Source organism: Ranitomeya variabilis, chromosome 1, assembly GCF_051348905.1.
Source record: "Ranitomeya variabilis isolate aRanVar5 chromosome 1, aRanVar5.hap1, whole genome shotgun sequence".
NCBI classification, from domain to species: domain Eukaryota; kingdom Metazoa; phylum Chordata; class Amphibia; order Anura; family Dendrobatidae; genus Ranitomeya; species Ranitomeya variabilis.
In genome coordinates, this window is record NC_135232.1 from 762,949,112 (window position 1) to 762,973,717 (window position 24,606).

General features: G+C 44.3%; 1 protein-coding gene across 1 annotated transcript in view; it reads right to left on the reverse strand.

The window, feature by feature from the left end:
- The window catches only part of LOC143783292 (gamma-aminobutyric acid receptor subunit pi-like), a 169,331-nt gene that overhangs the window by 109,303 nt on the left and 35,422 nt on the right, over positions 1-24,606 (reverse strand). The window contains exon 2 of the mRNA XM_077271701.1: positions 12,729-12,826. Coding sequence (XP_077127816.1) covers positions 12,729-12,826 — 98 coding nt within the window. The remainder of the gene's footprint in view (positions 1-12,728; positions 12,827-24,606) is intronic.

The window sequence follows — 24,606 nt, forward strand, 5'->3', positions numbered from 1 at the left end:
AGTACATAAAATATTAGGACACAAATCTTGCACAAGTATACCAACATTACATAACAAATAAATGTGGGTAGTTCAGGTATATAAGTCACTGTTAATTGACATTAGTACACCTGCAATCAGTCATTGTTGTCTACCACCCTTAGGAAATTATTATACATCCCCATATCAGTAGGTACAAACGATTTCCTGAATTTCTCCTTCTTACACCTTAGTAGGATTAGGCGGCTGCTGAATGTTGTCTTCTGCTTCAAGAACAGCTTGTATAGTGGGTGTGTATTATTGTTCATTATTATAGCCCTACACTTCTTCTGAATCCTATCCTCCAATACCTCCTCAAAAGAGTCCAGATGGAGGCCAAAAGCCGCGCTTGCCTTCTTGATAAATTTGTTGAGCTTATTAGCGTCAGATACTCGCACACTACTGCCCCAGCATATGATAGCAAAAAAAATGGCGCTGGTAGAACATTTCCAGCATTTTACTGCACACATTGAACGAACTGAGCTTCCGAAGAAAGTACAGTCTGCTCATTCCCTTCTTGTAAACCTTTTCTGTACACCTCCAATCAAGTTTACTGTCAAGGTGAACCCCCAAATATTTGTAGCTCTCAACAATCTCAACCTCCTGGCCAGCAATATTGATCGGTAAGTAATCCTCCGTCTCCGTGTTTTCACAGACCGTGTGTCCATGTGCAAAACACACAGACATGTCCGTGTTTCTCCGGCAGCACGTACAGCAATACGTCCTGCACACGTGCACACGGAGAACAGTGTGCACTCTCCTCCGTGTGCACGTACCGCCCGCAGGACAGCGCTACAGTAAGCGCTGTCCCCCCCTGTGTGGTGCTGAAGGAGGCATTCATCTCTTCTCCCCCGCAAGAGAGAAGAGATGAATGATCAATTTTTTGTTTTTTTTTGTTAAAAATAAAGTTGCTGGGACCTCCCGCCTCCCATCCCCAGTGCGCCGCCCGACCCCTTGCAGAAGAAATACCCAGCTCCCGCGATGTCTCCTCTCTCTCAGCGCTGGCCCCTTCTCCTGTGTGTCACGTGGGACTGCTCATTACAGTGAGGAATATGCACACCAGGCAGGTGGTCTTCCACAGTTCTGGTACACCCTGTGATTGAAGGCTCCAGTTAAACAGGTCCTGGAAGACAGTACATAGTTGGTTTGCACATGCTCTGAGGACACCTAGACTGAGGCCATCAGGTCCTGCTGCTCTGCCAATAACAAGTCTACTAAACTGTTTTCTCACGTCGCTTTGGGAGATGGTGAAAGCAGGTAGCTTATTCCCCAATATCAATGCTGCCGATCCCTTCCCAGCTTCATTCCCCATTCCTGATGATGCTGTGCTTGTGTTGGTGAATCTGTTGAAAAATTCGTTCATTTCATTAGCCAAGGGCAGATCCACTTCTCCACGCTCCAGCTTTGCCTTAAACCCAGTTAGCTGTTTCATGCCCGACCACACTTCCATGGAATTGTTGTGTGACAATTTATTTTCTAGTTTAATTCTGAACACCTCACAGGCATTCTTAATTTTCCCCTTTAAATCCCTTTGTATCAATTTTAGTTTCTTTGTATCCTTCATTTAAAATGAAGGATACAATTGCAAAGGATATGCAGGGTTAATAAACAAAAGTAACAGTAGTTCTGTTGTGCACTTATCATGTCAGTTCTTCAGAATGCAGGTACCACTTGGGGGTTGGTAGCACCAGCAATGGCTGGCACGGAGTTTGTCCAAAGAAATTTGGTTGCTAAGGGCAGTCCGTCTTCTTGCAGCAGTGGTTGGTCTCTGGCACCTTCCGCTGAGTCCCTAGTCCATGAACATATGTGGCCGGAGGAAACAAGGCCGCAGCACGCTCAGGATCCCCCATGGGCAGTAAGGTATATGCTGGTAAGGTGGGTTGCAAACGTCTGTCCAGTACCCGGTTCTTTGCGCCACGTGCGCTGTACTCGCAATCACAAATTGCACAGCACCTTGCTCTCTGCCAGCTACCGGGCGTACTGCACTTCTCTCTCTGCATCACCCGCTAGTCACGGCGGGAGTACATGGATGCAGGCCAGCGCCGTCCCGATGCTCAAGGGACGAAGCACTTCTTTCCCTGTGCTGCGCGCTGCCTGTTCCCGCCAAGACTGACTACCTTCAAGCGCGCTGTGGCTGTAGCCGCTTAGCCATACCCACTGTTTCCGAATGCAAGGGTCTGTCTGGTCTCTTACTCTTTCCCCAGGACAACATAGGAGACAGCCCCGACAGTTCCGGAGCTGGCATAGGACAGGTACCCAAGACCCGGTTCTCCTCCTTGCACAAAATTTGTGGATGGCTTAAAAGTTTGTCCGGGGCATAGCCATGCGGAGCAGTGGAGTGTTATATAAAATGTCAACACTCCTATATTTCTGAATTTCTGTCTTCTTCACTATCCCCATTTGAAGAACAAGGCCCCAAAAAATCATAATTTTTATGGCCTCTACAGGGGTCCAGTTGGAAAATGATGAAGTGGGATTTTGGAATAAAAGTTGTTGCGTACAAATTTGACTGGGACACCATGAGATCTACAAAATCCTCAGAGAAAAAGACTTTGAAAAAGTCAATTTCTTTGAGGCTGGTAGTGTCAAATTGGATTCCTGATTGCATCACAAAATCAGGAATCTGTGGCTCATAATTTTCGGGACGTGAGGTTCATAGGGGGTCACTAACAATAGGAGCTGGCTGCATCTGCGTGGCGGTTCCGAATCACTCGAGGAAGAGGAGGAGGAAAATAAAGGAAGGGGAGATCCTCTCCCTCACTGTCAGTGTCGGAGGCAAAGAAAGTGTATGCATCCTCTGTTGAATACCGTGTTTGGGGTGAGCGGAACAACATTTTTTCATGTATGTGGTGTGGTGTTTTAGTGTCTACCAAATTTTATTCAGCTGTGTTTGGTGTAAACTTTTTTTTTTTTTTTTTATTTAGAAGAAAAAAAAGAAAGAATCTAGACAGAAAAAGCTAAAAATAAAAAGAACATAAAAATTTTGTAAAATAAAAAAACAACTTACTAAACGGATGTCAGAAAAATAAATTGCTGAGCACCCGAAACTATCTGACACTAACCCTGACTATATTCAGTAAAAATACTATAGTAGTCACCGATTGCTACAGTATATTTCTACAGTCCCTAATCTAGTCCTATCAACTAATCTAAATTATTATTTTTTATTCTTTTTTTCACACACAAAAAAAACAACCACCGGATGCCAATCAGTGATGTCACTGATCAGTGCACATCACTGATATAAGTAAGACACACGCACATATATGATTCTTTTTTTTTTCGCTATCTGACATTAACCCTGACTATATTCAGTAAAAATTACTGTAGTAGACGCTGATAACTACAGTATATTTTTACTGTCCCAAACTAAATCCTATCAACTAATCTAAAGTGTTTTTTATTCAATTTTTTTTTCACACAAAAAAACAACAATGGAGGCCAGTCAGTGATTTTTGTTAATGACCAGCTTTCGATGGCTGTAGGATGCATGTACGGATGTGGTGAAAAAAAACAGACAGAAAAAAAAAGTCTTGGCCAAAAGCGAGCATGGGTGCCAATCAGTGATGTGCATCTGATAAGCAGCTCAGCGACTGTAGGATGCACACTCTGAGGTGGTGCAAAGGGAGGGGGAATTAGGGGGAAAAAAAGTCCTGTAAAGGGACTCCATCTCTTCATTAGCGGTATTTATCCACTTCTGTTTCTCGCGGACAGGCAGTTTTTGCATCTCTTGCCATGATTGTGGCTCTGGCTGTGGAAGTATTCTGACCATATAAGAAAGGCTTCTAGCTGAGATACCTTTGTTTGGCCTTTCTGGTCTGTTGATTGGAGGTTGACTTGGTTCTTCTGTGTCAAACTTGTTGGCTTCAGAGCTTATCCATACTTCAGTGTTTTCCTTTTCGGTGTCTGGGTTTGGTGATTGAGATTCTTGTTCTTGCTTCTTAGGTTGAATAACTGGTGTTACTTAATGGAATTTGAGTTTTCATTAATCACTACATGTCTGCTGATTGTTACTGTGTTGGTCTCTGGGTGCAAGATTCTGTATCCCTTTTGAGTTTCGCCATAGCCCACCAGGACTCCTTGCTTTGCATGTGATTCTCACTTGAAACGTTTTTCTTTGGGAACATACACAAACGTTTTGCTTCCAAATATCCTAAGATGCTTCAGCTTAGGCTTCTCACAGTTCCATAGCTCATATGGAGTTTTCTTTGTGGCTTTACCTGGCAATCTGTTTTGAAGATAGCAAGCTGTCATGATGGCTTCTCCCCAATACGTTGTAAGTAGATTTAGCATCAAACAACATACTCCTTCCACTTTCACGGAGAGTACGGTTCTGTCTCTCTGCAATGCCATTTTATTCTTGGTTGTATGGAATGGTAGTCTGGAACACGATTCCGTTCTAATTCAAAATGGTTTGCACCTTACCACTTGCATATTCGGTTCCATTATCTGCACTCAGGTTTTTTGACATTCTTCCAAAACCACATTCTTCTAAACACTACAGCAAGATATTCTTCATGTTTCTGTGGAACTTCTTCCTTACTCTGAAGCAGGTAGGCGACTATATCTGGAGTAGTTATCAATAAGAGAAAATATCTCTTTTTGATCGGAGTTTGAACACTCATTGGACTGCATACATCTGTATGTATCAGATCCAGTGACTGTGCAGATCTAGTGGTGCTTATTTTAGGAAAGGATTTTCTGAGCATTTTCCCTTTAAGAAGGCTAGTGCACTTCATCATTTGGCTACACTGGTTGATTTCAATACCATTTGCAAGTTGAGCTAGCTTCCTTACTGCTTCTGGGTCTGTGCCATACATGGATACAGTTCTTATGCAGATCTTGCCTAACACTGTACACTTTCTTTGCATTTCAGCTGAAAAAAGTTCATCTTGGATTTTTCCTTCTGCAAGCGTGTGACACTTCTTTGAGATGATGCAGCTGTTATCTTTAAAAGTAACTACTGTACATTCCCCTTTTGGGTGAGCTTCTTTACTGACAGAAGATTGCTTTCAAGGCTGGAAACAGAGAACATCCTTTATTGGGATCTTTCTGCTTTGTGCTGAGGAAACTGGGCAGTGGAGTTAGCAGTCTACTACTCTGTCTGAAGTCAAATAGGGACCATTAGCTAAGATGACCGTTTCTGACTTGCTTTCATTAAGGTCAGTGAAGAAATCTTTATTTGTCATATGGCTGCTTGCACCAGAATCTATACACCATATATGCTTTGCAGATGGGCTTGTACTGGCATTAAATGCAGTTTCAACATGTGCAGAATCTTCCTTTACAGCTCTTTTAACCCTCTGATGACCTGCTTTTTGAAGCTGACTCATTCTTGCTCTCCAAATTCTGCAGTCTGCTTTAAGGTGGCCGAGCTTTTTACAGACAAAACATTCACAAGTTTCTCTTAGTTTGCTTTTATATTTAGGGAAATCCTGTATCTTTAATGCTGTTTCTGCTCTGGATTCATTACTGCTGCTTACATGCTGCGTTTTTCTCTTGAATTCATTCCCAAGTTTGCCTTTAACATACTCTAGTGTCAGCTCATCATCTGGCTGTGCATCTAGTGCAGTCACAAGTGTGTCATACCTCTCTGGAAGACCACTTAATAGAAATGCAGCAACTTGAAAATCATTAATTTCTTCTCCAATACCCCTGAGGTGCTCCACAATCTCTAGGGTGTTTCTTATATAGTCCTGCATATTCTGTCCATCACTTAGCTTAGACTGATACAACTTTCTCATGAGATAAAGCTTATTGCTGAGATCTGATCTTGCATGCACTTTCTGTAACTCATCCCACATCTCCTTTGCAGTTGCACACTTGCATATATGCACAATCTGATTATCATCTACATTGATTGCGTTGTGCTTTCTGATCCTTCTCTAGCCAATCATCTGGTAATGGATGAGGTACTTGTTCCTGAGTATATTTCCACCTACTTTCTCTTATGAGCAGAATCTTCACCTTGAATTTCCAGGATTGGTAGTTCTGGTTATTGAGGCTTGGCACTGAGAACTTGACAAGATTGCTGCTAGTGGACATCGTCTCTGTTGCTCTGTGCTGTTTTTTCTCTGGGCTTCTGTTGCTGTGTTACTCTGGTGTTCTGTGTCACTCCGGACCCATAATCTGTTAGCAGCGGATTATTCAGGATACTCTCTGTTGTGAATTCTGCTCTTGGGCTCCCTCCGGTGGTTATAAGTGGTAGTGCTGCTGTCTTTGGATCGCAGCATTCATCAGGTGTGTCCACTTATTGCAATTCTGACTGGGCTATTTAGTCTTGCTTGACCCTTTAGTCAGTGCCAGTTGTCCATTGTTCCTGGAGGATTCCCATCCCTGCCTGGTCTCTCCTGCTTTGCTGTTCTTTTCAACAAAGATAAGTTCTGGCCTTGTTTTTTGCAGTCCACATGCTGTGGGCCTTATTGTTCAGTTCTTTTTCATGTTTTGTCTTGTCCAGCTTGGTCTGTATAAGGATTCGTTCAGCCAAGCTGGTATCTCTGGAGATGCAGATATACCCTCCATATCTTTAGTTAGATGTGGAGATTTTGTATTTTCTGTGGTGGATATTTTCTAGTGTTTTAATACTGACCGCATAGTACTCTGTCCTATCCTTTCTATTTAGCTAGAAGCGGCCTCCTTTGCTAAATCCTGATTTCAGTCTGCGTATGTTATTTCCCTCTCCTCTCACAGTCAATAATTGTGGGGGGCTGTCTATCCTTTGGGGATTTTCTCTGAGGCAAGATAGTTTTCCCTTTTCTATCTCTAGGGGTATTTAGTCCTCCGGCTGTGTCGAGATGTCTAGGGAGTGTTAGGTACATTCCACGGCTACTTCTAGTTGCGGTGTTAAGTTCAGGATCTGCGGTCAGTACAGGTACCACCTTCTCCAGAGTACATCTCATGCTGCTCCTAGGCCACCAGATCATAACAACCCTCCAAGAGTGTGACAACAGAGCTTCTTTATTCTGGAACAATATATGATAAGCTTAATAGATCAGGAATAAATCATTTGTGTGTCTCTATCTGTGCAGCATCTACAGCAGGCTGCTTCTTCTCTCAGTCAGTTCTCATGCTTCGTACTGACGAGGGCCAACAGCCCGAAACACCGTGTCTGCGAATTGAGATACTGATTTGGCTTTTATCCTGTCATATTGCACAACTCGTTAAAGGGTTCATTGTGACTTGTAGGATCGCTACTTCCAATAGGTGGCGCTATAGAGTTAAGTCCTCTTTTTTTCAGCAGAGGCAATTTGCATATTTAAATTCCCAGAGGAGCATTGCACGGCGAATAAGCCTCCTTACCTTGACAAGCCAGCTGGTATGTCACTCTCCATAAGGAGAAACGTTACCCCTTAGATCCCAGTCCAGAGACTCTCACCTAGCCAAATCAGTTCTCATGCTTTGCACTGACAAGGGCCAACAGCCCGAAACACCGTGTCTCCGAATTGAGATACTGATTTGGCTTTTATCCTAAGTCATATTGCACGACTCGTTAAAGGGTTGATTGTGACTTGTAGGATCGCTACTTCCAATAGGTGGCGCTATAGAGTTAAGTCCTCTTTTTTTCAGCAGAGGCAATTTGCATCTCTCAAACACAGACACAGGAAAACAAAAAGAAAAATACATTCACATGCTCTTCCTGTGTGAGCCTCTGGGAGTTTTTTTTTGTTCTAACTTTTTAAACAGCATACAAATTTAGCAATTAAACACAGATAGACAGGAATGGAATTGTTGCACCAAACATATCCCAACAGAAAGTCCTTCCCTTTCATGACTTACTGTATACATCAAATGTTGGGGAGGGGTTAAATGACATCATTGCTGGTGGGAATGCGATTACCTGGATCTGAAGGGTTATCAAGGCAGCCAGGGATCTGCTGAAGGTCTCTGTAAGGGTACCGTCTCACATAACGATTTACCAACGATCACGACCAGCGATATGACCTGGCCGTGATCGTTGGTAAGTGGTTGTGTGGTCGCTGGGGAGCTGTCACACAGTCAGCTCTCCAGCGACCAACGATGCCGAAGGCCCCGGGTAACCACGGTAAACATCGGGTTACTAAGCGCAGGGCCGCGCTTAGTAACCCGATGTTTACCCTGGTTACCAGCGTAAAAGTAAAAAAAAAACAAACCTTACATACTCACATTCCGGTGTCTGTCCCCCGGCGTTCTGCTTCTCTCCACTGTGTCTGTGCCAGCCGGAAAGCACAGTGGTGACGTCACCGCTGTGCTCGCTTTCCGGCTGGCCGGCGCTCACAGTGCAGAGAAGCAGAACGCCGGGGGACAGACACCGGAATGTAAGTATGTACTGTTTTTTTTTTTTTACTTTTACGCTGGTAACCACGGTAAACATCGGGTTACTAAGCACGGCCCTGCGCTTAGTAACCCGATGTTTACCCTGGTTACAAGCGAACGCATCGCTGGATCGCTGTCACACACAACGATCCAGCGATGACAGCGGGAGATCCAGCGACGAAAGAAAATTCCAAACGATCTGCTACGACGTACGATTCTCAGCAGGGTCCCTGATCGCTGCTGCGTGTCAGACACATCACAGATCGTACCGTCGTAGCGACCAAAGTGCCACTGTGTGACGGTACCCTAACTGCCTTGTTTGTCCTTGAAAAATAAAGGTCGCACCATTATTTACCAAAAATGTTTATTTTAGAACATTGAAAATGCATTACTGCCATAGAAAATAGGAAAAAAGTGCTGTATAATGTACACATGAAATATTTATCTGCAAAAATTGCTATGAAAAAAGGAAGGTACTTCGCGCATAAATTGGCCAATGTATGTTAGCCCAATTGCCATGTCAAGGCGTCCTTCATAATTGGGTCCCTGTCCTGTTTTGCCCTGTTTTGTCACCTCTCCTGGGCAAAACAGGACAGGGACCCAATTATGAAGGACGCCTTGACATGGCAATTGGGCTCACATACATTGGCCAATTTATGCACAAAGTACCTTCCTTTTTTCATAGCAATTTTTGCAGATAAATGTTTCATTGGACAAAAGTATAAATGTACACCAGAGAGAATAGCGGGCACCAAACTAAATAGAATAACCCGGGATCAACCATATGCATATAGAAGAAACCATGGGACATAAAACAAGAAAAAGGATATGCATAACAATGGGATCAACCAGGAAATAACATTATTAATGCAAAAAAGCACAGCAAGGTAAGACACACATTTAAAAGCATTTAAAAACCAAAAAACAAGCACATGGCAAATACCCACAGCAAGTGGAAGACAAATGACAACCAGCACCCAATAAATTATGACACATCGGATAAATGGTATATATACACCTGTCTAATAATGGCTGCCCATCTACTACCAGCTATAGACCACTCATATCATGCACTTTAACCACGTAATAGTGCTAGGAACCGGACACTGATTTCATATCCCATATACTGTATATTTACCAAAGAGTGCCACATGAAAGTAGGTACCACGAGGTTGCAGCAAATATTACCCCCAAGCCTGGGAGCAAAGCATATACTAAGGTCCAAGATCCTAGAGGGCTAGCCCAAAGACATGGGCATAAGGTAGAGATGCAGCAGCCGAGATTAAGGTGCTCGTGCTGGGGGGATAGGAGCCCCACGCGTATCGACGCTACAAGAGCGTCTTCATCAGGGAAAATGCTTTTAAATGTGTGTCTTACCTTGCTGTGCTTTTTTGTATTAATAAAGTTATTTCCTGGTTGATCCCATTGTTATGCATATCCTTTTTCTTGTTTTATGTCCCATAAATATTTCACGTGTACATTATATAGCTCTTTTTTCCTATTTTCTATGGCAGTAATGCATTTTCAATGTTCTAGAGTAATAATTTTTGGTAAATAATGGTGCAACCTTTATTGTTTTTCAACTTATATGTTTTTTTTGGTTGGCTCCTGTTCACACTAGCTTGGATGTGCTGGCCTTGTATTATACCTTGTTTGTCCTACTATGAAACTTGGCCTCAGGCAGACCTTCATAGGAGAACTGAGATTTCGCTTTAGGCTACGGTCACACTGTCAGTATTTGGTCAGTATTTCACATCAGCATTTGTAAGACAAAACCAGGAGTGGATGAAAAATGCAGAATTGGTACACGCGTTTCTATTAAACTTTACTTTTTCTCTGATTGTTCCTCACCTGGTTTTGGCTTACAAATACTGATGATGTGACCATAGCCTTGTACTGCCAATCTAAAGTAATACTGTATATCAATCACAGGTTCAATCCCCTTCATGAAAATAAAAATGTAAGAAAGTCTAAAAAAAAAAAGTTCTAAACATAAAAATTGATAATATAGAAAAGTTTAAATTACCCCATTTTCCATTCAAAAATAATGAAATTAAGTTTAAATAAAACCCCAACATATTATCTTGTTGAAAAAAGTCCAACCTATCAAAAATTTTAAATTAAAAAGAAAAAGGAGAAAAATAAGATGCCAGAATTGACATTTTTCATCTGTCAAATTTCCCAAAATATAATACAATAAATAACAATCAAAATTGTATATTACCTCCAAATGTATAAAACATCCAGGCAAAGTTCATAAGTGTTTGGAATGTTGTTCTAAAGACTGTTGTTCAGTGATTTGACTGCGTGCATAGCCTCATCCTCCCTTATTTGTTTTTTTCCTTTCCTATAATTTCCGTAGTTCCACTCTGTTGTTTGTGAGTGCATATTTGCATGATTGGTATTTTCATTTATCCCTGTACATCTTCCCTTGTTAGTCTGGGTTGTGTATTCTTAAGCACTACAACTCCCCACTTTCCTTCCTTGGGTGGGAGAGGGGACAGATAAGGACCAATTGAGGTCAGCAAGGCACATGGCCCCAGCGTCTTCAGTATTAGAAGTAATTTGGGGAGCAGGGATAGCTAGGGAGCCCCTAGCTTTAAGTACATAAGGATAGGTATAGGGCAATGCTTTACTTCTGAGGTGATTTCCCTCCTAGAGGTGAAATAGAAATCCTTCCAATATGAAGGTTGTCAGATCCCCTTATTTTTATCTCTCCTTTCTCTACAGGATGAGGATCAAGGGAGTCCCTTCTTCTACTGGCTCCTATCCCACTACTCATGACTGAACTATCTTCAACAATCTCACAGGAGTTAACTCCTCCCACTCCAATGTGACTTTTACAGTGGCAGTAATTGTCTGATTTCCAGGGGAAGCTTGTTCAAGCTCTTTCCAGAAACTTCTGCATAACAAGCTGTGCTGAGTCATGTGAACAAGCCCCTGAGAGGGAAGATTAACCTTTGAGTGCTGCCTGTCTGCAAGTCTCACAATGTGTTACAACATACGTTTTACACAGAATTCACAATATTTGCATGAAACACACTATACATCCATTATTCCATGCAGATTCCCACTTTGAGATATCACACTATATGTACAAACTGCTGTCTTCAGCCCTTCCTGGCGGTGCTCTGGTCCCAATCCGCCAACTTGTGACCACAACTTCTGGCTGGCAGGAATTCAAAGGTAACGGTCAGAAGCTCTCAATGCAAGTCTAGGAGAGCCTCATTCTGGCATTTTTCTGGCTTTCATAGGTTTAAATTGAGTTGTGACTTCCGGATCATCCAGTAAAAGACCAGAGAGGCACCAATAACAGATGAAGATGTGTCTGGTGAGTAAAATATAAGGAGCAGGGAATTTAGATTATTGACACCACTCCAGCACTGCAATAAAAATAACATGCTGGACTGGTACTTTAAAGGGAACCTATCACCCCGTTTTTTTCGGTATGAGATAAAAATACTGTTAAATATGGCCTGAGCTGTGCATTACAATAGTGTAGTTTGTGGACCCCGATTCCCCACCTATGCTGCCGAAATACGTTACCAAAGTAGTCATTTTCGCCTGTCAATCAGGCTGGTCAGGTCGGATGGGCGTGGCTTCTTCCCCCAGATATTGCGTAGTTTTCCGTTGGTGGCGTAGTGGTGTGCGCATGTCCAACGTCCCCAATCCTGCACGGGGGGGTGAAAATAGCAGCGATGTCCGTTATTCCATTGGTGGTCGGTGGGCGCGGCCATCTTCCTTTGGCCGCGCGTGCGCAGAAGCGGCGCTCTGCTGGCCGCGGCTTCAGGAAAATGGCCGCCGCGATCTCCATCTGCGCACGCGCGGCATCCCGCGGCCATTTTCCTGAAGCCGCGGCCAGCAGAGCGCCGCTTCTGCGCACGCGCGGCCAAAGGAAGATGGCCGCGCCCACCGACCACCAATGGAATAACGGACATCGCTGCTATTTTCACCCCCCCGTGCAGGATTGGGGACCTTGGACATGCGCACACCACTACGCCACCAACGGAAAACTACGCAATATCTGGGGGAAGAAGCCACGCCCATCCGACCTGACCAGCCTGATTGACAGGCGAAAATGACTACTTTGGTAACGTATTTCGGCAGCATAGGTGGGGAATCGGGGTCCACAAACTACACTATTGTAATGCACAGCTCAGGCCCTATTTAACAGTATTTTTATCTCATACCGAAAAAAACGGGGTGATAGGTTCCCTTTAAGTGCTTATATTGAGTGTAAGACACAGTCTGTGATTGTTTAATAAGTGACTCGGCAACAAGTGGATAAAAAAAATGCAAGAGATTAAAACAAGAGATTTAGGTCTATAATTATTTAATTTTCCCCAGTCTTTTATTATTCTTTACTGTGTGCTTGGTTGATAATGGAAAGAATTAATAAAAAAAACTGCTATACTTACCGTTGAAATTTGGTCGTAAATATTTGTTGTAATTATTGGTGACATTTTGAAATCCTGAAAACTCATCCATCTCTTCAGCTTGTAGGGAATACATATCACTGAAATATAAATATAAAACATATGAATGTGCATCTACTGTATATTTAGATTTGTGTTGAATCTAAAAATTTAATTAACCATAACATTACATTAATAATAGCAAACAATCATCTTTTAGTTTTAACCTCTAAATATTTGCTGATATGCTTTTTTTTACTGCTGTGCTGTAGAATTATATCATGTTACAACCAACATTAAAATCGCCGTGCCCCAACTGTTAACTTAAGCCAGTGCATGGCGAGGAGCTGTGATAGGCCTGTTAGAGCTGTCAATGCTGTGGTAGGCCTGTCAGAGCTGTCAATGCTGTGGTAGGAGAAAAAGAGGTACCCAGCTCCGGAGATAAAAGCAAAAAGTCTTTATTTTGACATCTTTAAAATGAAAAGCCGCTTACAAATGCCCAGCATTTGCCAAGGAGAAAATGCCATCAACCATTGAACGCGTTTCGAACACGTGTAGTGTTCTTAGTCCTCAGTATCTAAGTGAACAGTCTGGTTCAGAATAAGAACGTAACTGACAGGTGAGAAACACATGATGATTAATTAGCTATTATCAAGATAATCTCCTTAGTATGAATTCAGGAAACGTAGGCACAATTTATAAAAAAAAACATAAGTGAGAAATTACATGATAAATTGAACAAAGTAGGCCTGTCAGAACTGTCAATGCTGTGGTAGACCTGTAGGAGCTGTCAATTCTCTGGTAGGCCTGTAGGAGCTGTCAATGCTTTGATAGACCTGTCAGAGCTGTCACAGGTACCCTGCAGGCCCCTTCCCCGTGCCTTGTCACGGTTCATAGGGAGGATACCTTTATCATCCCCATCACTCACACCAATTTGTCACGAACCGGGGTTGTTTGGTTGCCCCTGGTTCTTTCTGAAGGGATTTATCTATATCCCACTTCCCAGTTCCGGTTTGGAACTTGCAGCTCTCTGGCGCCCCCTTACCCTCAGGCCAGACACGGTACTGCACCTAGCTTTGTACTGGCTAATTGGCACATTGCAGTGAGGGCGATATAACTACTCTCTCTCAGGCGGGAACAATAATTATCAATGACGCCGGTAGCTACAAAGCTTCCCAAATGCACAGGACAAATTCTGCTGCCACCAGCTCCAATTTCTTAGTTATTACGGGTCCGTAGCCAACCCAGATTAGTAGCGTAATTCACTTCAGAGGACGTGACCGTACATTGTAGAGCAAGGAGAGACAAGCTAGTAATTTAATATTTTACTCCAAAAATGTAGGCAGTGGTTACAGAGGTATAAAAAGTTATTATAAAGAAGACAAATATCATATGTACAGTACAATTACAAATAAAATGGGATTAAAGTTGAAAAGAACACTTACATTTCGTTATGTCATCTTATGGCTGACCGTGTGCTGGGGGGAAGGGTGAGCAATGGCATATATCCAGATGCATCACCCCTGTACAGCAGCTAGACCCCAGACAAAAGACACATGAAGACTGCTGCTTCACTCACTTATTTTTCAGCCTAAAACCAAGACACGCCCCCTGTGGTGACCTCACTTAGAGGCTGAATCCACCCCTTTTCTTAGAGTTATGGTACCCATTTTTATGCCTCGCTCACTGTATGAACCTCGTATATGAAACACACCATGATCAGGAGGTGCACCACATTGGGGCGATTCTTTTAAGTGTAAATACGGCATAGTTACACAACCTGCTTACGTAGAAACTCGCTCTTTGCACTTGTTGGGTTTAGCTTCTAGCGATTTCAGGGAGTTATAGATCCCTCAATGGACATCCGAAATATATAATCCTTATATCTCTAGCCCTTATTGGTGCCAATATATGTAACCTTAAAACACAATAGAAGCCCATGCTTTCTGTACCAGTTTTAACCAGTACCAGGTGGAAGGGGGGAATGAGTAGGGTAGGGAGACTTGTCTGCCGCAGCACAGAGTCATATAAATTCTTGAGGGAGGGGGGAAATGAGAGTTTTAGTATTACACACAGAGGGAGAAAGAGTGGCTCAGAATTCCAGCCTTGTGTTGGCAGGCAGAGGAAACTGCAGCTAAGAGCTCTGTATGTGTAAGTGAAGTAATCAGAACTTTCCTATTTCCTGACATGCCTGTGTTTCCAGTAAAGTTGAAATGTTTGCAAAAGACTGCGACTGTGACATTGATCTTTGGAATTGGGAACTCTGAAGCCAGAATGACAGAAACCGTAAGTGCTAAGCACCTGATGAAACTTTATATTTCACCTGTGAGGTGCCAGGGTGAGGGAATGCTAATTCCTGTTGCCATGGCTACCACCCTGGTCCCCTTACACTGGGACTGTTCTACATGTTAACTTCACTCATGAGCAATTTTTAACCTTATGGTCATGTAACAGCTAGCTTATCTTCCTGCTTCTTTCAGTTTTTCACTGAACATTGAATTAGGAAGAGCAGCTCAACAGTACATGACTAAGTGTGCAAATTGCATATGTGTTTGGGGCTGGGCGCCAAACTGAATTTTTGCTCCGAGTGCCAGAAAATCTAGATACACCTCTGTCTACTGCCTTACATTCACCGCACCTATAGCAGCCACTAGTCTGAGTATCCAGCAAAGATGAAGTAGTGGAAAGGGCATGATCTTATCCTTAATGTACTCATCCAAAAGGATAGGCCAGTGTTGTTGAAGTATACCTCTGACCTCATTGGCCCTATTTGAATACCTAATTATTAGTGATGAGCGAGTGTACTCGTTGCTCGGGTTTTCCCGAGCACGCTTGGGTGACCTCCGAGTATTTATGACTGCTCGGAGATTTAGTTTTCATCCCGGCAGTTGAATGATTTACAGCTACTAGCCAGGCTAAGTACATGTGGGGGTTGCCTGGTTGCTAGGGAATCCCCACATGTAATCAAGCAGGCTAGTAGCTGTAAATCATTCAGCTGCCACAATGAAAACTAAATCTCCGAGCAGTCATAAATACTCGGAGGTTACCCGGGCGTGCTTGGGAAAACTTGAGCAACGAGTACACTCGCTCATCACTACTCATTATCTATCGGTAAGTGTTTTCTTGTTCTTCTCTGTGTTGGAGTCAGAAGCTGCTTACCGTCTCTGCACAGAGATTTCCTGTAGGCCTCTCAGCACTTTCTTGGGGTACCCTCTGTCCAAAAAAACGTTTCTGAAGATCATCAGTAGAGATGAGCAAATTTTTTAATGTTCAGTTCTGATTGCTGAATTTGCAATTAATTTGTCGAATATTCACCAAACATAAACTAACACCATTCATGTCAATGGGAGGCAAAAACAAACGCATGGACAAAACCTTATAACGGCCCCAAATGGTGCCAAAACACATCAAATGAGGGATAGACACCAGGAAAGTCGCCTCAATTCACCCACAGTACAAATTGTAGCATGGCACTGCAGCAATCAGCCAGGCATGAGGTATCTGGGTCTGGGACAGCATTTACAGCTTTCAATTGAATGTCACAGTAAGACAAGGTGGGTGAGGGATTGGTGTAGGCCTTCTTTACTGGGAGAACTAATACCACATGCAACACCTCTACCTGATTTCATGCTGAGCCACACTACGAAACTGGCACTCAGTTTCGTAGACTACCATAGTCAGAAAAATGTAACGATAGTAACAGGTAGTTGAGTCCAAGGAAGTGGAGGCCTGATGCTCTTGGAGGCCTACTGCTGCAAGCAACACGCATGAAGGAGACCCAACCAGGAGTGTTCACATTTAAAAAAATTATTGGCAGACACCACCAAAGTGGCGTCAATTTCACTCCAGTAGAAATAGTACAATAGGGACTGGCAGGTCTTCTGCTACACCCAATCCAGCAGATGGACACCCAACCAGCAGTGTTCACATTTCTAAAAATTATTGGCAGACAATACCAAAGTGGCATCAATTTCATCACAGTTGAAATAGTATAATAGGGACTGACAGGTCTTCCACTACGCCCAATCCAGTAGATGGACACCCAAACACGAGTGTTCACATTTAAACAAATGAGGGCCTTACACCACAGAAGTGGCATCAATTTTACCACAGTAGAAATAGTACAATAGGGACCATAGTAGTCTTCCACTATACCCAATACAGCATATGGACACCCAACCTGGAGTTTTCACATTTAAAAAAATAAGGGCCTGACACCACCGGAGAGAAATAACTGTTACGAGAATAGAAATAGTATAATTGGGACCAACAAGTCTTCCACTACAGCTAACCCAGCAGATGTAGACCAACAGGACTGTTCACATTTCCACGAATTTGTGTTAACATCAGCAGCAGCTGGCACAGAAGCCACACTAAAGATATCACAGAGTGCAGTTACGTGACATTAATGCATCACACTAAAAAAAAATGCAATATCACCTAGTCTGTGCAGTCTGCGATTGGGGTACATAAGTCCCTGGAGATCCATGACTTGTTCATCTTGATTAAAGTTGGGGGGTCTACACTTTCAGGGGACAGCCGGCTGCACTTATCCGTCAGGACACCACCAGCAGCGCTGAAGACACGTTCTGAGAGAACGTAGGCTCCAGGGCATGATAAAATCTCCAAGGTGTGTGAGGCCAAAATGTGAAAGGGTCCAACCCCTCCCTGATGGTATTGATATTCAGTTCTAGATACTCCTGCACCATCCTCTCCATTCGTTCACCACGTGTAAAACTTGGACTCTGTTGTACTGGTGCACAAGCTGGTCTAAGAAAAGTATCAAAGGACTCACAGAAATTGCTTCTTCCACTTACACCACTGCTGCAAATGTTTTGGCGTTGACGAATTGATGTTCCGGAGGTTTGAAGTCTAGAGCTGCGATGCAAACTGTGTGCTTCACTGCTGTCTTGGGGAAAAGCTCTCTTAAGGTTATGTAAAAGCGTGTTACGATACTCCAGCATTCGCGGGTCCCTTTCCAGGGCGGGTAGCATCTGGCAAAATGTAGTTTTATAATGTGGATCTAACTGAGTGGCAACCCACTAGTCAGCAGTATTCCTAATCATAACTATACAGGGATCATGTTGCAGATAGTGCAGCAAGAAGGCACTCATATGTCGGGCTCTACCATGAGGTCCTAGTCCATGCTGTGTTGGTGGCTGGGTAACAATGAGGCTCGTTTCCTCCATCCCCTCCCACCAACCACAAACAGAGAGGGGAGGATTATCCTCTTCATCTGACAGTTTCTCGCCCATCATCTCTTCCTCCTCCATGTGTTCCTCGGATCTTGTTCCTTCGATAACAGTTTATCACAAGCCACCCTCGATCTCAATAATCCATCCTCCCTTGGCACCCGCCTGTGTGATGAGCATCATCCTCTGCTTACTCATCTTCTTCTGGGACCACCATCTCCTCCCACAGGCTATTCAAAGTCTGCTCCAGTTTATAGATGACTTGAATACTGATGCTGATGATGGCATCATCAGTGCTAACCATCTTTTTTTTTTTTTTTTTAACTCAAATAAATTTTTATTTAGGATCACATGGCAATTAACTTGTTACATTCTTATTTCAATACAGAGTTTTCACCCCAAAACAGACCCCCCCCCATTCCCAACTTAATCCACCCCCTCCCAAACAGACAGCCCACCTCTTTTAATAGCTTAACCATCAGGATTATAGAGTTACTATCATCTCGTGTAGATCTGTATGCCTCATACTATACACCCTTCTTTTATAATGAACCTATCCCATGGCGAGCCACGAAGACCACAATTTATCGAAGGGTGCTATTTTCCCTCTTTTCTTGTAGACTCCTTTTTCTAATATCAGTCCCTGTTTTACATACTGAAGGAATTCCCTTCTTGTAGGCGGCTCATCCCTAATCAAATTTCGTGCTATCACCTTTCGAGCCATATACAGTAATCTAGCAATGGCTGTCTTCAGATTGTTATCCACTCCAATCTCATCCACGCATCCCAACAAGCACACTATAGGGGCTCTTGGCACAGTGCATTTGTACGCACCTTCCACTCGACTCAAAACCACCAACCAAAAAGCAGCCAGTCTCAGACAGGTCCACATCATATGAAATATGTCAGCACCTGCGGACTTACACCTCGGGCACTCAGAGTCTTCACGCAAACCTGCCTTGAACAATACTTCCGGAGATTTATAGACTCTGTGTATAACATAGAGTTGTGAAAGCCTATACGGTTCACTCAGCGACAGCCTTGGTACCCATTCCAGCACCGATTCCCAAGTTTCATTCTCCACTGGGCCCACATCTCTTTCCCATCTAGCTCTTGCCGTTATCGGATACCCCAGAAGGTATGTATGCAACAAGTCTTTATAAAGTGTAGAAATAACTCCCCTAGTAGTCCCTTCACCACAGATATATTCCAACACTATATCCCTTTGAATACTGGTATTTCCGTCTCTGTTCTGAGCTCCAAATGCGTGCCTCATCCGCAAATACTGATATTCCCCCTTAGGCCCGAGACCAAACTCTGCCTGCAATCAAGAAAAAGATTTCAACTTCTCTTGCTCAATTATCTGATACACATATTGAATTCCCACTGCCTGCCACTCAGGTAACACCCCCAGTGCCACGAATTCCGACAAGTTATTATGCCATATCGGGGAGAACCTGGTAAGACCCCCCAACCCCACGTATATGTTTCAGTCTACCCCACAATTTACATATCAAAAATAAAGTGGGATACAACTTCCCCAGTGTCCCCAGAGACTCATCCTCTAGACACTGCACTGCCGGTCTTCTGTTTGTCACTTTTTCCATCAATTGCTGCATCGCACTAGACGATCCCTCATACGCCCAGCCCTTCAAGTGCTGACTCTGGGCTGCCAGAAAATATACTTCAGGGTTAGGCAACGCCAAGCCCCTCTCATCCTTGGGCCGCTGAAGCGTCTCCAGTTTGATCCGTGGGTGATGCCTCCCCCATATCAATTTTCTAAACAGGGAGTTAATCTGCCTAAATTTTTCCCGTGGTATCCAAACTGGCGCATTATGAAGAACATATAGGATTTTTGGCATCAGAATCAGTTTGATAAGATTCACCCTGCCTACCACAGATAAATGCAACTTAATCCAAGCATCCACTTTTGCCTTAAGAATACTTAAGATCGGAGTCCGATTCTTATGTATATATTCCGCCACAGGCGTCGAGATCCATATCCCAAGGTACTTAAAGTGACTTACCACCCTCAATCGCCCCTCCTCCAGCGGCTCACTCCCCTCATCTTCCACATCATCTACCTTGAACAAAATAGACTTACTCCAATTTATCATCAACCCCGACAATGCCCCAAATCTTTCAATAAGCCCAATTGCTCCCCTCAAAGAATCGGCCGGGTCTGCCAGAAACAGTAGGATGTCATCCGCGTACAGCACCACCTTTTCTTCAATCATCTCATATTTAAACCCTGACACCTCATCCGACTGTCGAAGCTTAGCGGCCAATGGTTCCACAGCCAGGGCAAACAAAAGAGGAGAGAGTGGACACCCCTGCCTCGTTCCTCTCACTAAATGTATAGTCCTTGATAACTCCCCATTCACCCTGACTCTAGCCACCGGCCGCGAGTACAGCAGCCGAATCCAGGACACAAACTGCGAGCCAAACCCCATGCACTGCAATACCTGCCAAAGATATCCCCACTCCACACTGTCGAATGCCTTATGAGCATCTAAGGATGCAATGACTCTCTGGCCACAATTGTCGGACCTAAGCTGCAGATTCATAAATAATCTCCGTAAATTGACCGCCATGGATCTATCAGGCATAAAGCCAGATTGGTCCGGATGTACCAGACCGGAGATGACACTCATCAACCTAGTCGCCAACACCTTGGCCAGAAGCTTGACATCAACAGTGAGTAAGGAAATTCGCCGGTATGATTCAGGCTGCCCTAAGTCTTTTCCTTCTTTAGGAATTACCATTATTATGGCTTCTCTCATGGATGCTGGCAAACATCCTCTACTTTTAGCCTAATCTAGGACCATCTTTAGTCTGGGAATTAGGATCTCCCCCATATTTTTGTAGATTTCAGCGGGAAACCCATCCACTCCAGGTGCCTTCCAATTAGCCATAGACTGTAATGCCCGACCCAGTTCCTCCTCTGTGATGGGAGCCTCCAAACTCTCTCTATCCACATCACTCAACCTCGAAAGCGCCAGCCCTTCAAGAAACGCCACTGTGTCTCCTGCTGACTCATCTACCCTGGAGGAATATAGGTCAGCGTAAAAGTCCGCAAAGACCCCCAAAATCTCTGAATTTTCGGAGACAATCCCACCATTCTCAGAAGTCAGAGAGTGAACAAACAAAGTATTCCTCTGAGCAGAAGCCACCAGCGACAGCATGTGTCCAACAGTCTCCCCTTCCTGATAATACGAGCGCTAAACATCTTAGTAGCCATTTTGAAACTGTGCAGAGGTCCTTAATCTGTGCCCACTCTGTAAACGAGATATGTGCCATGTCTGTACTGCGTTGGCCCAGGCTATATGACATGACATACTGCATCAGGGCTTGTTGCTGCTACCACAATCTCTGCAACATGTGCAGAGTGCAATTCCACCGTGTCAGCACATCGCATATCAACCTGTTAACTGGCATGGACAAAGACCTCCGTATCGATGCAAGTCGATGACCTGAGGTGTGCGAATGGTGCAAATGAGCACACAGCTTATGTGCTTTATGGAGCAGTTCACCCAGGCCAGGATAGTTGTGCAGGTTCAGTGGAGACAGTTATTGATCAATCTGAGCCTGGAGAGCTGTCCACAGCTCTTCAGCTGTATGACTGTGATCTCCTAGGCATATCAATTTTAATATTGCCTGATTGCGGTGAGCCCTGGCTGCACAGTACGTAGGTGGTGGGGATTCGCTCTGCACTGTCTCATTAATGCAGAGGTTGGGGGTGCAGGTGGAGGCCCTAGATGAGATAGAAGAGGAGGCAGAAGCAGTGGAGGAAGTGTTAAATGTAGAGATTTGTCCTGCAAGCCTTGGGGATTCCAAGACTTGTGGAGCAGCGCCTGCCTCCACAGCTGTAAAGAGGAAGACCGGATGGCGGGTACCTGTACTAAACCTGGTCTGGAACTGTCAAAGCTGTGTCCCATGTTGTCCGGGGGAAGGCAAAGGGCTCGTACAGTTGCCCTTACCCGGAAGCCAGGGGCGTGGTTAAAAGTGAAAACGCACGCAGCGTCAGCCAGTTTGCCACCAGCAGTGACAGTGGCAAGGTACGTGAGCAGCGTGCTCTGTGGTGTGCACAGCCGGGCTGTAGAGACACACAGCCGACCTGACGCTAGAACACTGCCGGAGCCCACCGCAGTAACAGAGAGAGAGCCCTGTACAGCTGATCACTGCACGTAAGCCTGGGGGCGAGAGAAGGGTGCAGGACTGTACGCCACTGCTCTCGTTGCCAGACATTGCCACGCTGCTCGACCGGGACCCCGACAGTACTGCGTCCTTGTTTGCGTTAGCCGCATTCAATTATGGACTAGGGGCTCAGCGTATTGTACCGGAGACCAACCGCTGCCGCCAGAAGATGGACTACCGTTGCCTGCAGGACCACATTGGACAAGCACTTCGCTGGCCGTTGTTGGCGCTACTGACTCCCAGGCATCATCTGCAGCCTGATCAACATCTGACCTCATAAGTGTTTGAAAGAAATGCCGTTACCTTATTCATTGTTCATTAACTTTGCACAATTTAACTGTTTATTCCCTCATTTAACTATTTGTCTCCCTGCGTGGAGTATCCCACTTTTAAATTAAATTGTTAACCTTTGTTCTGCCTCTCATGCGTCACTGCATTCCGCAACCTGCTCACACTTAGCATAGTCGGCAGGATGCAGTCTACAAGCGCAGAGACGACAGATCAAGCGGCAATGAATGCCCCAAGGGCCAGCTTGCCATTGGGGTCCATGCTCTGCAATCTCCCAAAATTTACAGGGAGCGTCTTTCAAAACCACGACTTGTCCAACAATCACAAATCTTTATTCAGCGATGAAATAAGTATTAAAAATGTCACCTATTCTCTAAGTAAATATATTTATAAGGGTGCTATTGACATGAAATTCTCACTAGATGTCGGTAACAACCCATGCAATCCATAAAGGCAAAGAAAGCAAATCATAGATGTCCATAAATTATGTGTAATAATGAGAAATGACAGGGAAAATATTCATGAGCTCTGTATAATCCTGCCCCTCTACTAATTAACACTATTTACTGTATAGACAGAAAGATGCCAATCAGTGGTGTGGGCATAATTAAAAACTAGTAGATGTGCAGCAATTAAGGCCTCAATCACATGCGCATGTTTAAACATGTACATGAAAAATAGTACAGGTGTCATAGGTGTGTGGTTCATATGTCATCAGTATACAGTTACAGTCCATGTGTCATCAGTGTGTAAGGACCAAGCTGCTTGTACCTGTATTGAGTTGGGTCCGGAACTGTAGAGGCTGCGTCCCATATTGCCTGGGAGAAGTAATAGGGGACCGGACAGATCCCATGACCTGGAAGGAGGGAGCCCGGGTGAACCGGTAGCAAAGGGGAAAGCGTGCAAATTGGCAGAGTTTCCTGCCATCAGAGAGAGTGCAGAAGGGTGAGCAGCGCTCTCCGCACCCTGAGCACTAGCGCTGCGATGGAGTGCAGCTAACATCTCTTGGTACCACTAGCGGGACAGTGAGTGTAAAGAGCACCGCGTGCCTAGTGAGAGTTAGTACCGCGCACGTGCAGAGAAGCGGGGGTTGGCTATAGGATAGTAGGCTGCGGTCCTTTCAGCCGGACAGTGCACGTCAGCCTACTGTACGTAGAACCCTGGGATTGCTGCAGCCCAGTTTGCTTTGGCTGCACAGGCTCATGGACTATGGGCTCAATGGGTAAAACCGGGGACCACCCATTGCTGCCAGAAGACGGATCATCAAGTGTACGGTCCGTGTGTCATCAGTGTGTGATCTGTGTGTCATCAGTATACAGTTCGTGTGTCATCAGTATACAGTTCGTGTGTCATCAGTGTGTGGTCCATGTGTCATCAGGGTATGGTCCGTGTGTCATCAGTGTTTTGGATCCGTGTGTCATCAGGGTATAGTCCATGTGTCACCAATGTGTGGTCCATGTGTCATCAGTGTGTGGTCCGTGTGTCATCAGTGTATGGTCCGTATGTCATCGGTGTACAGTCCATGTGTCATAAGTGTTTTGGATCCGTGTGTCATCAGTGTGTGGTCCATGTGTCATCAGCGTGTGGCCGGTGTGTCATCATTGTTTGGTCCATCTGTCATCAGTGTTTGGTTTGTGTGTCAATAGTGTGTGGTCCATGTTGTTGCAGAGTGCGTCTTTTTGCAGTCACCGCTGTACTTACGAGAGCTTCAATCAGCAAGATATCTTGAGTAAACAGTATATACTTCATACTGGATAAACATGAGATACAATTCAGTGTCACACAGTCCGTGCACTGCTGACATAACACATTCAAGAAGAAGAAGAAAAACAGGAAGTAAGAAAACAACCAACAATTGAGAGCTTCCCTCCCCACATTACAGCAAGTATATAACTTTACACACTATCGCCATCTGCTGCTGTCTGGTTAGTATAAAGTCCTCCTTTCACTTATAATAAGTCCTAATGTGTTGCATATGCCAACACCCATTCTCAACAGTAAGGACTTATTCAATCAAACCCAACTTTTTTATTAGTCTCTGATGTTTATCAGCATTCAACGCCTTCGTGAAGAGTTTTGGAGAAGACGCACAGCGATGATGCAGGTATAGGTGCTATAAGGATGCATTGGATTGGCTGGAGGTGTCAGGTAGATGTGCATGCAATGTGTGGATAGGTTGTCCTGATCTTCGGCGTCATGATTAT